The sequence below is a fragment of the Schistocerca serialis genome, chromosome 2 (assembly GCF_023864345.2).
Source record: "Schistocerca serialis cubense isolate TAMUIC-IGC-003099 chromosome 2, iqSchSeri2.2, whole genome shotgun sequence".
Classification (NCBI taxonomy): Eukaryota; Metazoa; Arthropoda; class Insecta; order Orthoptera; family Acrididae; genus Schistocerca; species Schistocerca serialis.
Window position 1 is genome coordinate 769,679,503 of NC_064639.1, and position 21,475 is coordinate 769,700,977.

Below are 21,475 nucleotides of genomic sequence, written 5' to 3' on the forward strand. Positions count from 1 at the left end.
TAGCCCCTAAAATGCTGTGTACAAAGCTGATCAGTCAGATCTTATGCAAACCACACTTTATCATTTCAAATGAAAAAAAGCAGAGTCATATGTGTAGTTGATATTTGCTATGACACATTTGTATACAACACACTTGTAATCAACATGGCAAAATCTGTGAAAAAGGGACAGTATAATTTTCAATATTACATCTGAAAAATCTTTTCAGTTGCAGGAAATAGATCACTGCTTTTGTTGGATTCTTGGTCTGGACATAACAACACCTCTGTCCTTAGGAAAATGATAAAAAGACTGTTGATATAATTTGGATTCCCCCTGGAATGAATAGTGTCAGTCCACCTCTCCAGATAAAGAAATTTTTGTGAGTGTGTAAAGCATTTTTCAGAAAACTGTAGAACAAAATAATTTCTGATGTGGACCATTCCCTTGTCAGAGCAGATCCTGACACCCTGGATGTGGGGGAAACTCAGCAGTACACAGCATGGTAGTCTCACAGCTGCTGACTATTAGTCACCTCCCCAAGGGAGGAGGACTGTGGTGACACACCCATATTACATCTCTTCACTGGCCAGTGCCTCTGCAACTGTCACCAAACCAGCTGGTCATTTTCTACCATGCAGAGTAAGGACCAACTGAGTTGTCATTACTGATCTGGGAACCAGCAAACCAGCACTTGATGCCACATCCACTGCCATGGGGTACGCACACAAGCAACTGCTACCAGCTTGCCCGTGCCTTCACTAGGCTCAGTACAGGGCTGACTACAGCAGGTGGCATCACCAACCCAGGGATGGACTCTCACTAAGGCCTGCACAACCCAGCAGTTACCACCTTCCACTGAGACTTTCACTGAGACACCAACTGTGCACATATAACCTGGAGCAAAGACCACTTAATTAACTTTTGCTTGCATAGTTATAATCATTACTAGTACTCTGCTCTCGTTAAATGAATTTTGCAATACTCTTGGACTTAGTTTTTGGCTGTGCTGTTTTGGACTCTCACATGTAAATGCATGGGCTGTATCAAGAAGTTGTATCATCATTAAACTGTTTAAATGTTGTGTGTGCTCTTCTCACATGCTTGGTTAGCATAATATGCATATTTGATTTATTTTTGGATCTTCTCACTGTATTAGATATTATTCACTTCACATATAATACAGTTGTTTCACTTACAGCAACAATTATAGAATACACAGAAAAAGAGCAATTGAAACCAAAGTTTAACAAAGTTTGAATATTAATTAATCAAATTCATAAAAATACAATGAGAGTAAGCATTGAGGAGGAGTTCACGATGTAGGGATTATTGAGAAAATGACATACAATTTAATAAAGATGGGAAAGGAATTAATAAGCAAGAGAAGAAATCTGTCATCATTTTGGACAAGATTCTATTCCAGATACTACTTCAGTTGATTTATTAATTACTTCAATGAAACCATATTGTTTTATGTAAATTTTATAAAGAAGAAACACCAAGAACTTCAGGTCTAGAAACTGACACTTTCCTTCTTGCATTCTTTATGAATAAACATTTTACTTCTCATGCTGGGAATGGCAGTTCTGTTATTGCACAGTAGTTTAAGGTCAAATAAAGCATCATTTGAAAATATAACACATCCAATCATAGAAAGTATATAAAGTACACTGACAGCACCTGCATTTCAGTTCAGATTGATATAACACACAGTTCTGTGCCGTACTCAAGTTTTTCTTATGATTAACTTTTACCTTCCGTCAGATTACTCAAAGAAATACATATTACTAGCTTACACGACCATGAGCAATGTTGCAGCCAGTATCTTGATTTTGTATTACTATCAAGTATTTTCAGACCAGTTCCACCTTCTGTCTTAATGTCAGAAAATAGGATTCGAGGACAAATATGCCAAACATAAACAAAAATATATGCCATGATTTAAAAGTCACACTACACACAACTGTTACTATTACAAACATCCCACACACTGGCAGTCTGCATTATGTTCTCTCTCTCTCTCTCTCTCTCTCTCTCTCTCTCTCTCACACACACACACACACACACACACACACACACACACACACACACACACACACACACACACACACACCTATTCAGTATGTTTTTTACTAGGTATTTTTCCTAAATGATTCGTTGGAGGACAATTTCATTCCGCGATCCTCAACAGCACACTGTAACATCACACTTCTACACCTTGAATCATTTCATTTCTGTCTTTCCCTTCGTCCACATTTTAGACCCTCGTAACTGTGCTCTAAAGATCTTTTCAGTAATCTTTTTCTGGTCTCAATGTTTATATTTTTATATGTTAGTCATTGTTGCTTTTTATAGAAAGATCTGTAGCCTTGTGCAATTCTCAAGTCTTTGCATCTTTCTTCTTTATCTGTTCCACTTTCGACGCACCAAAATTCAGCCTTATCATCTTGAGTTTCTTGTGTCCAAATTTAATATTTAATCTTCCAGAATGTCTGCCTATTGCACACACCATTACATTAGTTTTCTTTTTGTTTATGTGTCAACTGTAGCCACCAGCTAACACAGGTTAGCAGTAGACAACAAAATTACACGCCTTAACATAAACTTTGTGCTACATATATGTGCCATTATTAAAACCTTTCCTTTAGGACAAAAAGACCTATTCTGAAATTAAGATGAAATACAGAAATTAAGCTATATTTGCATGAGTCAACTTGTGTATAAAATCAACTACAAACATAACAGTAAAGGACAAACATTTAAGACACAAATTAAAATATAGGCCTCGATGTAAATTTAATACTATTATTACAAGTGAACTTGTTTTCAGAGTGTATCAGTCATGTCATATCTACTTGAAACAATTATAGAAAGGATAGACTGCTACTCACTGAAAGATGACATGTTGAATTGTAGACAGACAACGACAAGACTGTTACACGTTGCGAACTTCAGGCATGCCTTATTAGCCAGAGATAATGGTATAGCAGTCGTGTGTGAGATGTGTGCTGACTTGTGTGAATGTGTTTCTCTTTTCTGATGAAGGCTTAGGCCGAAAGCTTAATGTGTAACAGTCTTTTTGTTGTGCCTGTCTTGAAGGTGAACAATCTATCCTTTCCATAACTGTTGAAATTCTCACCTGGACTTTCCATTATTTTATGTCTGCTTGAAATATGCTAAACATATTAGCTACACCAGATGTGTGTCACAAGGCAAACTTCTCTCTTTTGTGACTGCGGCTTTCTCTCTTTGAGAATAGTGGCTCTTGCTTTTGAAAAAAGATATTCACAAGTCACTAAGTTCTCAAGTTGAGTAAATCAATTCTCGCCCACTTGTATAATCTGTGGAAAATAGTCATGTCCTCGTACTTTTCTATAGACTCTAATTGAAAAAGCTCACTGGGTTTACTAGGTGCAAAAGTACCTCTGATTAATCATTGTTTTTCCTCCTCTACTGGCATTGGGCAGGCTCATGTGTATACCTAAAATCAAATTTCTTTTACAGTAACTTCTTCCTCAGTCACCAAAAGAACTCTGATTAGATGAAAGCCTTTTCAGCTTGCTAACTGCTCTGGCACTCAACTGAATGATGAAACTGCATTTTCTTGAATCTTACCACAATTCTACAATTTTGTTCTACAAAGTCCAACCACTTTTACACATCAACAACTGAATGGTTCTTTAGTGTTAAAATATTACCACGGTTTGCGCTCAAAATTTTCAGGTGTGCAATCAAACACTTTTCCATTGGAATTTTTTCAATACTGTTAGAGTCTTCTCTCCTGAGATGTCTATTGTAATACACTCCTAGCCTATGTGAAGATATTACTATAGAAGAGATGAGGAAATGGACAAAAAAGAGACAGGACACATGAGACTGCGAGAAGAGTCAGAGATTGAAAGACCTGTGTCAAAACAATGCTGCTTGCATAGACAACATTCCCTCTGAATTACTGATATCCTTGGGAGAACACAACAACAAAATTATCCCACCTGGCATGCAAGATATATGAGACACGTGAAATACCCCAAGACTTCAAGAATAATGTAATAATCACAATTTCAAAGAAGGCAGATGCTGATAGGTGTGAATAATACACACCATCAATTTAATAAGTCATGGTTCCAAAATGCTGACACAAATTAATGGAAACACTAGGGCACGATCAATTTAGCTTTAGGATATATGCAGAAACGTGTGTAATGCTGACTTTATAACTTATCTTAGAAGACAGATGGAAAGAAAAGGTGAACTTGCAACATAGCATTTGCAGATCGGAGAAACTTTTGAAAAGGTTGAGTGGAATAAACACAGTGAAATTCTGTGGGTAACAGGGCTCTGAGGTGTGATAATGACAATGTTCTGTCCAAGAAGACAAAAGACTTGGTAGACGAGTTAAACAGAATGTATAGGATTTTGCAAAGGATTTATAAGATAAACATAACAAAATGAAAACAGGGTTAATTTATATTAAGTCAGTGAATCTGATATAATTAGATTAGGAAATGGGATAATAAAAGTAGTATATTATTTTTATTGTTTGGATTGCAAAGCAAGTGATGACCGAAGTACAGAACATATAAAATGTAGACTGGCAAAAGCAATAAAACAGTTTCTGAAAAATATAAATTTGCTAACATCCAATATAAATTTAAAAGTTAGGAAGTCTTTTATAAAAGTATGTTTGGGGTGTAGCCTTGTACACAAGTGAAATGTGGGTGATAAACAGTTCAGAGAAGCTTTTGAAATGTGGTGCTACAGGAGAACACTGAAAATTAGATGGGTAGGTCAATGTAGTGAATCAAATTCAAAAGGGAGAAAGGAAGATCAGAATTTAACACCCTGCCAACATCAAGGTCATTAGAAATGGATAAGCTCGGACTGATGCAAGGATGGGGATGATGGTGGTGGTGGTGGTGGTGGTGGTGGTTAAGACCATCACCCTGTACTCTGATATTTCTTACAACACTATGAAATTAAAAAATATTGATATTATAGGTGAAGATAGAAAAGTATCATTACTTACTCGAATCAGTAACATCACAATGTGCTGATTGTAAGTCCTCCCTGCCTCACTTTAGAGACAGGCTAATGTATATCTTTTTCTAATATATTTCTGTAGTGTTCAGTGGCAGCTCACGCAAAATTTTACCAATTCCCTACAATGGGGTGGCCTATAACCTTTTGACTTACTTGTAATTAAATCAAATATATTAATTTTACAAATATATAAACTGAATTGAGTAAATATATTTAAATTTTATAATTAATTGTGTAACATTGTGAGAAATAAAATAAAATGGAAAAAAAGATTATGGCAGGAGCAGAGATCCAACCTGAGCAAATAAATTACCAGTCAATGCTCTTAACCACACGTCTGTTGTGCCATTGTGAAAACTACTGCTCATAAATCCCTTATATACTATGCATAAGTCTTTTAGAGTGTGTTTTACCTTTTCCAACAGCACATTCAGGCAAAATAATCTAGGACTCTGAAAGGGCCATCAATCTGCTCCTACCAACACAGTTTATTTCATCTACCATTTCTGTCTACAGAATCAATGGCCTTTTGGAAATCAACAAACATATTTTGAATTCACTAATCTGTGGCAAAGGACTGACTTCAGATTAAATATTTGTTCAGAATATGATCTGCCCTTCCTAAAAGCACCTATCCAGTGTTATTTCTACTCTTTTTAGTATAATCTTGAAAAATATGTTATGGTTGCAAAGAAATTTGTCTGCAGTTGTTGACATTTTGGTGATTGCGTTTCTTATGTAGAGGACGTATCAAGGTCACCTTCACTCTCTTGGGAGTTTTTCCGTTTTCCATGTTTTCTCAAAGACTAATTTTAGTTCTTTTTTTATCTTTGGTACAGACCACTTGAAAAGTTCTGCTGTAGTAGAGTCTTCTCCACTAGCTTTATAAGGTTTTATCAACTTTAATTTCTTTGATAGTTGGAGGCAAATCATCATCTAGATTTTCACAAGTGTTTGAATATTCAAGCGTATAGATTGGTTCTGGAAATTAAGAATCTGACCAAAATAAATTGCAAGGTTTCAGAATTTTCAGTATTACGTAAGCCAAATCGGTGAGTCTTTTCCCACAACCCTCTATTGCTACATTTACATTTGAAGTAGATCTACCAGATTCTCTAAATTTCACTTTTCCCTCCAAAGATCAAGTTTAGTCTTTCATACTAAATTTCCTCATATAGTACTAGCTCTGTGTACCATCAATCAGTGTATTATAGCCGTCTGACTTACAAGGGCAGTAATCATAACTAAATTGAATGTATTAATATGATGAGGGGGTACCCAAACAATACCGAAAAAACACTGCCATGGTCGGAGCTTGCGTAGAATGCATTTCTGCCACTTGGCGTGTATAGTACAACACATTGGCAGTTCAGTGCCGCCTGTGTTGTCGACTTGTTCACATCTGCAGTGATTGTTTTTGCTAGCAGTGCTTTGTTCTTGTTTCATTGTTTTTTATACCAAGTTTAAATGAACAATGCGCAGCTGTGAAATTTTGTTTTCTATTTGGTCAAAATGTTGCTGAAACTATTTTATTGTTGAAAACAGCTTAACAAGATGACACTATAGGAAAAACTTAGGTGCCCAAGTGAATCTGCTTGATTTAAAAATGGCGACATGTTGATTTATGACAAACCTCGTTCTGGACATCCATCAACAGCCCAAATTGATGAAAATGTTGAAAAAATTCGAGAGTTTGTGCTCACATACTGTTGACAGACAACTGATCAACTGTCAGAGAATAGCGGGTTATCTTGGAGCAAAGTTCAGTGAATTTTAACAAAAGGTTTGGGATGAAAAAGGTTGCTACCAAATTTGTTCCTCAGGTTCTAACTGACAGTAAAAAGGAATGTCAAGTTGAAACATGTCGTCCATTGAAACAACAGCTTGCAACTGATCCAGATTTTCTGTCAAAGGTCATTACTGGTGATGAGTTGTGGTGCTATGGTTATGACTCATAAACAAAGCAGCAGTGGAAGACGTCATTGTCACCCCATCCAAAAAAATGATGTCAAGTCAAATCAAACATCAAAACAATGCTGATTTGCTTTTTTGATGCCAAGGACGTAGTTCAATCAGAGTTGGTTTCCCACATCACACCGTCAATGAAACCTGTTATTTGGAAGTTGTATGAAGATTGTGCAGTCAAAAAAGACTATTTGTGGCAGACAGGAGACTGGTTCTTCTATCATGCCAATGCACCTGCACACACAGCCATCTCTGTTAGACAGTTTTTGGCTAAAAATGGCATGGTTCCACTGCCCCACACACCTTACTCACTTGGCCGGCCCCGTCCAACTTTTTCTTATTTCATGCATGAAAAGGGGTATGAAAGGACACTAATCTCACAACATTGAAGAACTCGAGAAAAAAAAAATGAGGGAGGAGCTGTAAATTTCCTCATACTCCATGTTTTGATCAACAGCATGTGGTCTGCTCCACACTGCACACGAATACTTGACTATTTTGTGTCACTATATTAGGTATTAGCTGTTTCATTAATACCATGTCACCCTCACAACATCCCCACAACGACCCCATTAAGTTTTATTTACATTCCCTCCGCAAACATGCCTTCGCCCTAGCCAGATTACGCTCCTATATTTTATTTACTCAGGCTTGTCTGACATTTGGCATTACCCCCAAAGGCCTCACACTTAAAAGTTCCCATCTCTGGCTGTAACCCTTCTTTCCATCAGTCCCTATACCAGTTCCAAACTGAACAATCCGTAGCCCTCACCCACCTAATCCTTCACTTACACATCAACTCAGCCAATGAACACACCCGTCAACTCCCATCCTTAATAAAAGTCCTCAATCTTTCCTCTCCCACATCCACACCGGCTGTTCAGAGCATCCTCCTACAGGCCAACCGCAAATTAGAACAGCATGCCACCCTCCACCTCAAAAAACTATCCAATCTCCTGGTTTCCCACCTCCGGAAAGGCAACTCACTCACCCTCCACAACCTTTCCAGCAAACCTCAACCTCCTCTCGTTACACACAGACCCAGTCTCTCCCATCTACTCAATCTCCCACTTCCAGCTCCACTCCCCCCAAAGCCTCAAACTTCTAATCAACACAATCTGGAACCACAACACCTTAATTCAGTAGTTAACCTTTCCTCCAAACCCACCAACAAGAAACAGTACCTCCATTATGACAGCTGCCACCCATTCCATATCAAACTGTCCCTTCCCTAGAGCCTAGGTCTTCGTGACAAATGAATCTGCTCCAGTCCTGAATCCCTGAACCATTACACAAACAACCTGAAAACAGCTTTCGCATCCCACAACTACCCTCCCGACCTGGTACAGAAGCAAATAACCAGAGCCACTTCCTCATCCCCTCAAACCCAGAACCTCCCACAGAAGAACCCCAAAAGTGCCCCACTTGTGACAGGATACTTTCCGGGACTGGATCAGACTCTGAATGTGGCTCTCCACCAGGGATACGACTTCCTCAAATCCTGCCCTGAAATGAGATCCATCCTTCATGAAATCCTCCCCACTCCACCAATAGTGTCTTTCCGCCATCCACCTAACCTTCGTAACCTCTTGGTTCATACCTATGAAATCCCCAAACCACCTTCCCTACCCTCTGGCTCCTACCCTTGTAACTGCCCCCGGAGTAAAACCTGTCCCATGGACCCTCCCACCACCACCTACTCCAGTCCTGTAACCCGGAAGGTGTACACGATCAAAGGCAGAGCCACGTGTGAAAGCACCCACGTGATTACCAACTGACCTGCCTACACTGTGAAGCTTTCTATGTGGGAATGACCAGCAACAAACTGTCCATTCGCATGAACGGACACAGGCAGACAGTGTTTGTTGGTAATGAGGATCACTCTGTGGCTAAACATGCCTTGGTGCACGGCCAGCACATCTTGGCACAGTGTTACACCGTCTGGGTTATCAGGATACTTCCCACTAACACCAACCTATCAGAACTCCGGAGATGAGAACTTGCCCTTCAATATATCCTCTCTTCCCGTTACCCACCAGGACTCAAACTCCGCTAATTTCAAGTTGGCGCTGCTCATACCTCACCTGTCATTCAACAACATCTTTGCCTCTGTACTTCCACCTCGACTGACATCTCTGGCCAAACTCTTTGCCTTTACATATGTCTGCTTGTGTCTGTATATGTGCATAAAGTAGACGTTTACATGCACACATTTATATATACAGATATTTGATTATCACCACAGTTCATAAGTTAATTGCAGGAAATACATAATTAATAAGTTGGAGGCAGGGATGAGGGTAACACATTTGTTCGTCATGGTTCTTTATATTTATACAGTTATATATTGGTATCTTAAACTGCAGTGGTGTGACTACACCAATAATGTTGTGCAACATAACATTTTCCACAGCACTGAAACGACCAAGCTGGGCCTAGAAAAATCAGGAATTTACAAGGTTTTTTGGGACAACTGCCCAGCTTTTATCTTGGGTAGACCAGCAGAAGCTTCAATATAAGAAATGAAACACAAATGGACCCCTAACAGTCATACGACTGCAATTTAAGACACCAGTATTTTTTTTTCATTTTATATTACCTGCAGTTAATTTATGAATTTTAGTGATAATCAAATATCTGTATATATTAAATGTGTGTATATGTGTGTCTATATATACATATATGTCTACTTTACAATATGAAGTCAGTTGGCTATGAAGTATTTCATCAATAATTTCCACTGACAGTAAAAAAATCTAGTAAAAACAGTTTATCCTACTGTCTTTTAATAATGAGATTATGCTTAATGTGCAAACATTTTTTTGTTATTAACATGTTTCAATTTGCACATTCCACACATCATCTTTGCTCTGTTTACGCCCTTGGTCAGTATTTAATGAATGATATCCTAGCATCTTTGCTTAATTTAAACAAAAACATCAAGTGTATAACACAAGTGCGATGCTCAACACGCATTTTAAGAATAATATTATGAACTGTGCCACAGTAATTTATTTACAGTATGGGTGCTGTGGTGGAATTAACGAATACATACATCAAGTTTTAGAACATTTACCTAACGAAAAATATTAATCATATAAAGAAGGCCATGGTAACCCAAAACTGGTTATGGTACTAAAATAAAACATTTAAAAAGCATTATTTATGGCTGGTTGCGTCATTCACCAACTAACACTTCACAGAATTCCAAAGAAAAATATCAACCTGGTGCCGTGAGCAATGTAGTACTCATGGTGATGGAAGAGATGATGTGACATAAGAGGATGCACAGTCAAAAACAGACAGCTGTGTCCCATGTCTGAGTTGACTTATAGCACAGAGAGAGTGCTACAAAGCATTAATATTTTCATACCAGCATGCATTTGAGGAGAAATGGCATAATTGTAGTCTGAGTTAAGACTCAATTTCAAAGAGAACCTGCATAATTTTAGTGTGATTTCCAGCTTGCATTTGAAGAGAAATGGAAGAATTTTAGTCTAATTATTTAGTCCACAATTTATAGTAGCATTAGCAACTGTCAAGTTGTTTTTACATGAATGCTATTTGTACATAAGCCAAACTCCATGTTTCTAATATACCAATAAGGATAGCCCAATTCAGCTGAGGAACTGATAAATACATACAAACTCAAGAAGGTAATATAATTCCAGAATACACTACAGAAACACAGGTGAACTTTAGACGAGGGAAAAAAACAGACATTCACCACTCAATTTGTTAGGTAGTAATTTTATACGCAGTTTCCTGTGCATGATCACTATGCAAAATCACTGCTACCATTTTTTCAATTCATGGCATTTTTTTAGATCGTGCAGTTTTCCAATGTATGGCAAGTATAGAGGACAATGTTATCATATCCAAGAATAAAATTTCTATTAATCAGTATCTGTTCTAAATCTCATTTGGTAACAAAAACATCAAATTTAACAAGTGACAGGCATACTTACAGTTGTATGTAACATTCGCAGAATTGAGGAAAACTTGGCACGGACATTCTGGTCACAGCCTTCCATAGTTCGCTCAAACTCTGGCCTCAGGGTCAGTAGATGCTTCAAGATAGGGAAAACAACCAGGACTGCTGCGAAATCATGTCGGCTGATGCAACGTTTTGCTCTTGCTGCTATGCTCTGAAATTAAATAGTGATTGAGTGACATATAAATAAGAAATTATTTATGTAAATTATAATCTTTATCATTGGAAATAAGAGAAGCAATATAATGTCATTTAATTTCTCGAGAGCAATTACAGCCTTATAGTGGTTTTAAGAAACATGCTTGCATTCTTCCACCAACAGCAATATCATGACACAATACAGTTTTCTTCTGTAGTCATAAAGTGACAAGAAATGATATAATTACATTACCCAAAGGCGTCTTTGTACATGAGGACCAAACCTGCTACATTCTACAACCTCCTTAGTGGTCTTTGAGAGATGTAAGCTATATGCTGGACCTAGGTTTCAGCTCTTTTTTCCTTTCTATAGCCAGTCATATTTCTATAAAGTTTTTATGAACTATTATGCCCCAGTCAGTGCCATAAAAACTGTAAATACAGAAGTATCAAATTCTTTGCCTATCCTTGCTGACAACAGAATTTTAATTTTGCATCTAAATGTACAGTCAATCATAAACAAATGGTCAACTGTGAAACATACCCTATTCAGCAACCTAAACACATTAAGAGGATCAGACTGTTATATCCAGCCAACATCACACAGCGAAGAGAAAAATTCTCAGAACTTGAGTGGGATAGAGTATATAACTGTGATAGCAATGGCAATGCTTTTAACATATTTATTAACATACTAATAAGCTTAGTTCAAAGCTGCTGCCCACAAGTAACTGTAAAGGTGAAAACACAAGGTGTATCAAACAAGAAAAAGTGGAACAATTGGTTCACTCCTAACCTGCATGGCCAGAGAAAAACTCTTATTGCCCTACATAAAATGGCTAAAACTGGTAATCTAGACTGGAAACAGAGGTACAAAGAATCCAGGAAGAGGTACAGAATGGAAATACAGACAGAAAAGCAAAGAGCCAATAGAAAATTCCAAGCAACAAATACAAAATAGCTTGGAAGGTAATCAACACAATAGCAGGAAAACATAAAAACATACAAGAATTTCCAATATTGCCAGATAAATTGAAAGAATTCTTTATAAACAGCACTAAGTATGAAGCTGCTCCTACCTCTGCACCAAATGATGCAACATCTGGAAGCTTTTTCCATAACATACCTGACAATAACGTATCCTTTAAATGGAAGCAGGTTACCTGCCAAATTGTACACAAAGTGGTCACAAACCTACAACCATCTTACAGTGAAGATCTGTATGGTGTCTCAAACAACATCCTGAAACAAATAATTGACATAATTGTTGCCCCTCTTACCTTTCTGATCAGTAATACCTTTAAAACTGGAAAATTTCCTGAGGTCCTGAAGGCTACTATTGTTGTCCCTATTTATAAAAAAGGGGAAAAAAACCTGAAAGTTATCACCCAATATCTCTCATACCTATAATATCCAAGGTAATAGAATGTTGTATTAATTCAACTTTGCAACTATTTTGATGATCATAATCTTATCTCCTCGTCACTCTTTGGATTTAGGCCAGGTTTTCCTACAGTAAATGCAGTAGCAACTCTTGTAACACACGTTCTTAATGGCTTTGAGAACAATTCCTACACATGTGCCTTACTACTAGATCAATTCCTACACATGTGCCTTACTACTAGATCTGAGCAAAGCATTTGATACTGTGTCACATGAAATACTCATAAATAAGTTGGAGTGCTATGGTATCAAGAATAATGAACTGAACTAATTGGATCATATTTGACTAACAGAACTCAAGTGGTCATCGTAAATAACTGTCAATCAAATGCCCTGCCAGTAGTTAAAGGTGTGCCACAAGCCTCAGTGCTTGGGCCATTCCTTTTCTTAATTACATGAATGACTTGCCTACTTTATTGCCTGACAAGCCAATAATATATGCTGATGACACTACCCTGATTACTATAGGCCATAAATTGGAGAAGGAGAAACAAAAAACAAAAGCTAGTCTTGAAAAGGCTGCCATATGGCTCCACAGTAACATGCTAATCCTAAACAGTAGCAAAACTGAGACTGTGTTTTTCTACCTGCACAAGCTTAACGAAAACGTAAATGAATCAGACTCAGTAAGGCTTCTTGGAATCCACCTAGATCCTAAAATGACTTGGAACTGCCATACCGAACAGTTATGTACCAAACTATCAAGAGTAGTCTTCTTGTTAAAGAAATTAAAAACATTAGTTAGCAAACAACTTTTAACTTCTTACTTTGCCTTCTTTCAGGGTCACCTCCAGTATGCAATAAAACTATGGGGCAACTCTCATGGTGCTCAGACAGTGTGCATGTGGAGCATTTTAAAGACCTCAGCATCTTGACTGTACCTTCCCTTTACATTAGAACATGTCTTCTCTTTACAAAAAATCAAATACATACACTACCTTGCAAAACAGACATCCATTCGCATGAAACTAGATACAGAAATAATGTAGATGTAGATTTTGTAAGACTGTGTAAGGCCCAAAGTAGCTTCAAACAAATAGGGATGAAATTATATAACAAGCTACCACCACCAGTGAGAGACTTACCATGTGATACCTTCCGTAAGCACATTCACAAATTGTTAATTGATAAGTGTGTGTATAGTATTAAGGAATTTGAATGTATATAGTATAGTATAGTACAGTATTGAGGAATTTGAATGTATACAGTAAAGCTACACATGTAAACTATCAAATGTGATCAACTTTTAAAGTATGTAATTGTCTATTCCAACTTATGTTGGCTAATGACAAATAAATAAATAGGCTCTTAGAAGAGCCATCCATTAACACAGATACACAGCTGCCACTTTACAGTATGTCTAAGGAGGGCCAATACCAAAACACCTCTGTTAGGACCTTGCCCTGTACATCACTGCAAAATCCTCACATTGGTCACATTGTTAACTGAAGAGTCTGAAAATGACTGTATTGACCGAAAGGAGTAAATGTTACACATCTTTCTGATCAGCTACACATGATGGTGTTGCCTTTTCTCACTTTTGTTTATTACAAAGGGTATGCCATATGTAAGTTTTCAGTTTTTTAAAAGAAATATAAAGAAACATTTATTTACAATAAATTGCACATAGTTTTGAAGCTTGAACATTCTTCTGTTTTTCCATGTAATTGCCATTTCAATCAAATGCCATTTTTGTAAATGCTGTGGCAGTTTTTGTATGCTCACGTCATACCAGCCCACCATCACGCTATTGAAGAAGCATTAGACCTCATCTTTCACCCCATTATTGCTGAAGTGCTTACCAGCCAAGTGTTCTTTCGACTTGGGAAACAATTGCTACTCGCTGGGCGCTAAGTCAGACTACAGGGTGGCAGGGTACTGATGTACTATCCAACCTGTTGCAGAAGATCCATTGTTTGATGTGCAATGTGGGGACAAGCATTGTCGTGGAGATAGTTTATGTCCTTGCTCAACAATCGTCTTCTTCAGTTCTGAATTGCCTGTACGAGTTTTTTTGAAGTCTGAAAATACCTGTCAGCATTTATTGTTGTTCCAAGAACCATGAAGTTGACCAACAATATCCCCTTTCAATCCCAAAACACAGTCGTCATGATTTTACTGGCAGACTGTGTTCTTTATTTTCCTGGCTTGGGTGAATCAGAAGGCTGCCACTCATGATTGTTGTCTGGTTTCAGGTGTGAAGTGGAGATCCCACGTTTCCTCACCCATGACTATTGAATCGAAAATGCTGTGCTTTTCATCTGCATAACATTGAAGGAATTGGTGGGAAGTTTCAACGCACAGCCATTTGTAATCTTCTGTCAGCATTCTCGGGCTCTATCCTGCGCACACCTTCCAAAAGTTCAACTCTCCAGTCAAAGTCCAGTGAATGCTGCTTTGAGAACCCTCACGAACAACATTGCTGAGCTCATCAAAGTCGTCCACCAATCTTGAAGCACGATTTATTTCAACCTCTGCAATTGTCTCTTTGGGAACTGACGATCTCCTGTTTCTTTCCTTGTCAAATTTCAGTATGACCACCTACAAACTCTCTACACCACTTGCAGACATTTCTGACATTAATACAGACTCTTAACACACTTCCTTCAACTGTTGATGAATGATGATTAGATTAACACCTTTCGCACCCAAAAACCAAATAACTGCACGAACTTCGCTGTAGTAGCTAATGGGAGCTCCATTACAACTGGTTGCCCAGCCAAGACTGAAAGCCCCAGTGGATGTGAGGTGGATTCTGTAGAGAGCAGAGGGAACAAGGCAAAAAATAGTGTGGCCAACAAACATGCAAACAGTTCCCTCATAGGCCCAGTGCTTTGGAGTCATTTCTTTTGGGATTACCCTCATACAAGCTGATTTGGATGTCATGAACTGCCTCCGCATTCTACTTGTGATTTCAAAGAAAATTAACTGCAGGACTCATTGCAGCAACACAATAAAATCCAGAAAGTAAAATTATAGGAACATTTTCAGATTACTTTAAATACATACTTCCTGCAGATTAAGTCCCAGCGAGAGCTTCCAGCTTAAGGTTCATTTATCTGAATATGCTCTATACTGACTCTTGTATTGCCTTGTGATTTTAATTTTTTTCACTTGTAGCATTTGCACTTTGCTGATTTGTAAAGTACTTCACATTACCTTAATTAAAAACACATTTATAATTTATTACAGATAAAATTCCACAGAATTTTCTTTTTGAACTGTCAAAGTGGCTATAGTTGTCATTTTGTTTGAGGCAAATATTTCTGGATGGAAGCCTCAGTAGGATTGCTTGTTGAATTTATAGTGCTGTACTCTGTAAGTAATTTATCTTTCATTGGATCTCATCTTATGCTGATCTTTTCATTTCCGCTTCTTTATCCACCTTTCTCAATTATCTGTTTCAAATATCCTAATATTTCTGTGCTTCTCCTTCCTTAAAATCACATTAATCTGGCCTCCCTCCTGGTTAAGTTTTCACCACAGCACAGATATTGTGAAAGTAAAGAAAATAAGAAACTTTCTGTTGGAGTAAAACTCCTGGTTTCATAACTATGAATAGGTTGCTGCAGTGTGAAAGAATCCTTTCAAACCTGTGGGAGGCACTGGTAGAAATAAAACTGTGAAGATGCATAATTTGTAATGCTGGATGCATCAGTTGATAAATAGATATTTTCCAGGAAGTTTCGTCTCTGTAGTATTCTGTAACATAAATATAAGATTCTGAGTTTCTTTTAGAATGCAATACTTATTTCTCTCCTATCAGTTTCTAAGTTTCATTTATTTTGCACTGGAGCAGATTACATTTGAATCGGTTTAAAAATTTCAGAATTTATCTGAATATGTTGTGCTATTGAAGACCTCATATTACAGAATAAGCTGTCACACAAATGAAGAGAAACACATTTAGTTATTGGGGAAACATCTATGTGTCTTTGGATTAATGGACAGGGGTGAAGAGGGGGGTGGGGGTGGGAGGTTTATCATTTTTGGAAGTGCACTTGACAGGAGAAATATGAACAAAAATTTGTTAATGTATATTTCTCTTTTCCCATTCTTACAATCCTTACAGATTTACGTTGTTTAGTGTTATTTTCATTTTGGAAAATTACTATATAATTTTTTCCCACCATAATTTCTGATTTTAATAGGAAGTAAAAAGCAACTGTTTATTTTAACTAGAACTCTAAAGAAATTATTCAGGTAGTGAATAGGGACAGCAGCCTTTTCAGTAGTTGCAGGGGCAACAGTCTGGATGATTGACTAATCTGGCCTTGTAACCCTAACCAGAACGGCCTTGCTGTGCTGGTACTGCGAACGGCTGAAAGCAAGGGGAAACTACAGCCGTAACTTTTCCCCAGGGCATGCAGCTTTACTGTATGGTTAAATGATGATGGCGTTCTCTTGGGTAAAATATTCCAGAGGTAAAATAGTCCCCCATTTGGATCTCCGGGTGGGGACTACTCAGGACGACGTCGTTATCAGGAAAAAGAAAACTGGCCTTCTATGGAATGGAGCGTAGAATGTCAGAACCCTTAACCGGGCAAGTGAATTAGAAAATTTAAAAAGGGAAATGGATAGGTTAAAGTTAGATATAGTGGGAATTAGTGAAGTTCAGTGGCAGGAGGAACAAGACTTTTGGTCAGGTGAATACAGGGTTATAAATACAAAATCAAATAGGGGAAATGCAGGAGTAGGTTTAATAATGAATAAAAAAATAGGAGTGCGGGTAAGATACTACAAACAGCATAGTGAACGCATTATTGTGGCCAAGATAGACACGAAGCCCATGCCTACTACAATAGTACAAGTTTATATGCCAACTAGCTCTGCAGATGATGAAGAAATTGATGAGATGTATGCTGAGATAAAAGAAATTATTCAGGTAGTGAAGGGAGATGAAAATTTAATAGTCATGGGTGATTGGAATTCGAGAGTAGGAAAAGGGAGAGAAGGAAACATAGTAGGTGAATATGGATTGGGGGAAAGAAATGAAAGAGGAAGCCGTCTGGTAGAATTTTGCACAGAGCATAACTTAATCATAGCTAACACTTGGTTCAAGAATCATAACAGAAGGTTGTACACATGGAAGAATCCTGGAAATACTAGAAGGTATCAGATAGATTATATAACGGTAAGACAGAGATTTAGGAACCAGGTATTAAATTGTAAGACATTTCCAGAGGCAGATGTGGACTCTGACCACAATCTATTGGTTATGAGCTGTAGATTAAAACTGAAGAAACTGCAAAAAGGTGAGAATTTAAGGAGATGGGATCTGGACAAACTGATAAAACCAGAGGTTGCACAGAGTTTCAGGGAAAGCATAAGGGAACAATTGTCTCAAATGGGGCAAAGAAATACAGTAGAAGAAGAATGGTTAGCTCTGAGGGATGAAGTAGTGAAGGCAGCAGAGGATCAGGTAGGTAAAAAGACGATGGCTAGTAGAAATCCTTGGGTAACAGAAGAAATATTGAATTTAATTGATGAAAGGAAAAAATATAAAAATGCAGTAAATGAAGCAGGCAAAAAGGAATACAAACGTCTCAAAAATGAGATTGACAGGAAGTGCAAAATGGCTAAGCAGGGATGGCTAGAGGACAAATGTAAGGATGTAGAGGCTTATCTCACTAGGGGTAAGATAGATACTGCCTACAGGAAAATTAAAGAGACCTTTGGGGAAAAGAGAACCACTTGTATGAATATCAAGAGCTCAGATGGAAACCCAGTTCTAAGCAAAGAAGGGAAAGCAGAAAGGTGGAAGGAGTATATAGAGGGTCTATACAAGGGCAATGTACTTGAGGACAATATTATGGAAATGGAAGAGGATGTAGATGAAGACGAAATGGGAGAGACAATACTGTGTGAAGAGTTTGACAAAGCACTGAAAAACCTAAGTTGAAACAAGGCCTCATGAGTAGACAACTGTCCATTAGAACTACTGACAGCCTTGGGAGAGCCAGTCCTGACAAAACTCTACCATCTGGTGAGCAAGATGTATGAGACAGGCGAAATACCCTCAGACTTCAAGAAAAATATAATAATTCAAATCCCAAAGAAATCAGGTGTTGACAGATGTGAAAAGCACCAAACAATCAGTTTAATAAGCCACAGCTGCAAAATACTAATGCAAATTCTTTACAGACGAATGGAAAAACTAATAGAAGCCAACCTTGGGGAAGATCAGTTTGGATTCCATAGAAATATTGGAACACGTGAGGCAATATTGACCTTACGACTTATCTTAGAAGAAAGGTTAAGGAAAGGCAAACCTACATTTCTAGCATTTGTAGACTTAGAGAAAGCGTTTGACAATGTTGACTGGAATACTCTCTTTCAAATTCTAAACATGGCAGGGGTAAAATACAGGGAGTGAAAGACTATTTACAATATGTACAGAAACCAGATGGCAGTTATAAGAGTCGAGGGACATGAAAGGGAAGCAGTGGTTGGGAAGGGAGTGAGACAGGGTTGTAGCCTCTCTCCGATGTTATTCAATCTGTATATTGAGCAAGCAGTAAAGGAAACAAAAGAAAAATTTGGAGTAGGTATTAAAATCCATGGAGAAGAAATAAAAACTTTGAGGTTCGCCGATGACATTGTAATTCTGTCAGAGACAGCAAAGGACTTGGAAGAGCAGTTGAACGGGGACAGTGTCTTGAAAGGAGAATATAAGATGAACATCAACAAAAGAAAAACGAGGATAATGGAATGTAGTCGAATTAAGTTGGGTGATGCTGAGGGTATTAGATGAGGAAGTGAGACACTTAAAGTAGTAAAGGAGTTTTGCTATTTGGGGAGCAAAATAACTGATGATGGTCGAAGTAGAGAGGATATAAAATGTAGGCTGGCAATGGCAAGGAAAGCGTTTCTGAAGAAGAGAAATTTGTTAACATCGAGTATAGATTTAAGTGTCAGGAAGTCGTTTCTCAAAGTATTTGTATGGAGTGTAGCCATGTATGGAAGTGAAACATGGACGATAAATAGTTTTCGAAATGTGGTGCTACAGAAGAATGCTGAAGATTAGATGGGTAGATCACATAACTAATGAGGAGGTATTGAATAGAATTGGGGAAAAGAGGAATTTGTGGCACAACTTGACTAGAAGAAGGGATCGATTGGTAGGACCTGTTCTGAGGCATCAAGGGATCACCAATTTAGTATTGGAGGGCAGTGTGGAGGGTAAAAATCATAGAGGGAGACCAAGAGATGAATATACGAAGCAGATTCAGAAGGATGTAGGTTGCAGTAAGTACTGGGAGATGAAGGAGCTTGCACAGGATAGAGTAGCATGGAGAGCTGCATCAAACCAGTCTCAGGACGGAAGACCACAACAACTACAACAACAACTCTAAATATGTTGCCCAGGAGACACCTGAATAATAAAATTTTCCCATTTGCACTAACATTTATTTTTCTTGCCTACTAGACTTTGGTGTGCTTAAAATACATAAATGTGTTAGTCATATTCTGACTGATAGTCATTTTTTTTAACTTTTTTTTTCATTCACTATCACACATGCACGTTCAAGGATGAAACAGACATGCACGTTCAAGGGACATGAACGTTCAAAGAAGAAACAGAAACAGATTAAAATATAGGGTGTTACACATATGACACAAGTCTCATCTCCAGTGCTATGCTACATGTAATACCAAAGAGACAGGCTCTAATTACCACATATTCCCCAGTTTGTTCTTCGGACAGTCACAAGGGCATTTTGATTTTAGTTTAACTAGAGTTGTTCCAAGCAGCTTAGGAAAGAAATCTGAGAAAATCATACTGCTTAACACTTAAGACTGGTACGTCAGTAGCATCTCTTACAGAGCCGTACGTAAACTCAAACTAAAACCTTCCACAGTAATTGTACTGCAACAAATGATATTGTTGCACAACATCAGTACTCAAACTGGCTATCACAATCTATGCATGGTGGATTGGTTGATTCTGAAATGCTGTTTTTTCCTGGTGAAGCACAGACGCATTTAACAGGATACTCAAACTCCCAGAAAAATTAATGCTAGAGTTCTAAAAATTCCCATCAATTAAGAACCCATGTATTATTTCAAAATAGGCCTGTGATGTGCAATTAGTACAATGCAAATTACTGGACCAATAATGTCCCATCACATCATAATTTCTGAAAGGTATATGAACAAGAGACTGCAAGCTGTTTTTCAGAGAACTAACAACTAACAAAAAGATTTACGGCTATAACATCTAGGAGCACACAATGTCACTGCATCTATATGACAGTACTAACTGCAGTGTGCAACACTGTCTGGGATCTTTAATATCTGCTACACAAAGTGATTGGCCCTCTGCCTTGTTGATACTCATAGCAAATGCAAGCTGCATGGGAAACTGCAATCACTTCACATCAAAGGGCATATTGAAATGACTGGGTATCAACGGAATGGGAGGAATGGATATGTCTTTGCCTGCAGCATACCATGTGATGGTGGTGGTCTCTATTACATCAGACAATGGGTTCTTCACAGCCAGTCTTGTTCCGTTGCAAATGTAACAATGGCATTTAATCAATAAATAAGAATTTGCAATTATATTTCTGTCAAATTCTCAGGCTTTTGCTTGTCCCAAGATCTAGTGACGCTTGATTGTACCATCTCCATAACAGGTATTGCCAACGTAATTTATTCTCACGATAGGAATTACAGATACTTTACCACAATATATTTTGTTTGTTAGACATTTAATTTTCATTAATTTTCTTCATTGTTTCATTTGAACACAGAAATTTGAAGTAAATCAGCCAAGAACTTTGAAGAAAATCGGTCAAAGTACTTTTCCAGATGTTTAATAACAAAATTTCTCCTTTTTTTTTGGTAACAACCTTTCTCCTTTACATAATGTTATGCCGAGGTGATCTTCATCTTGTCTTAAAGGAAAAA

The 21,475-nt window shown here is 37.7% G+C and overlaps 1 protein-coding gene across 2 annotated transcripts in view; it reads right to left on the reverse strand.

The window, feature by feature from the left end:
- LOC126457988 (exocyst complex component 7) overlaps window positions 1–21,475 on the reverse strand; it is a 125,126-nt gene that overhangs the window by 22,994 nt on the left and 80,657 nt on the right. For both annotated transcript variants that reach the window (XM_050094754.1, XM_050094753.1), the window contains exon 9: window positions 10,956–11,135. In XM_050094754.1, coding sequence (XP_049950711.1) covers window positions 10,956–11,135 — 180 coding nt within the window. The remainder of the gene's footprint in view (window positions 1–10,955; window positions 11,136–21,475) is intronic.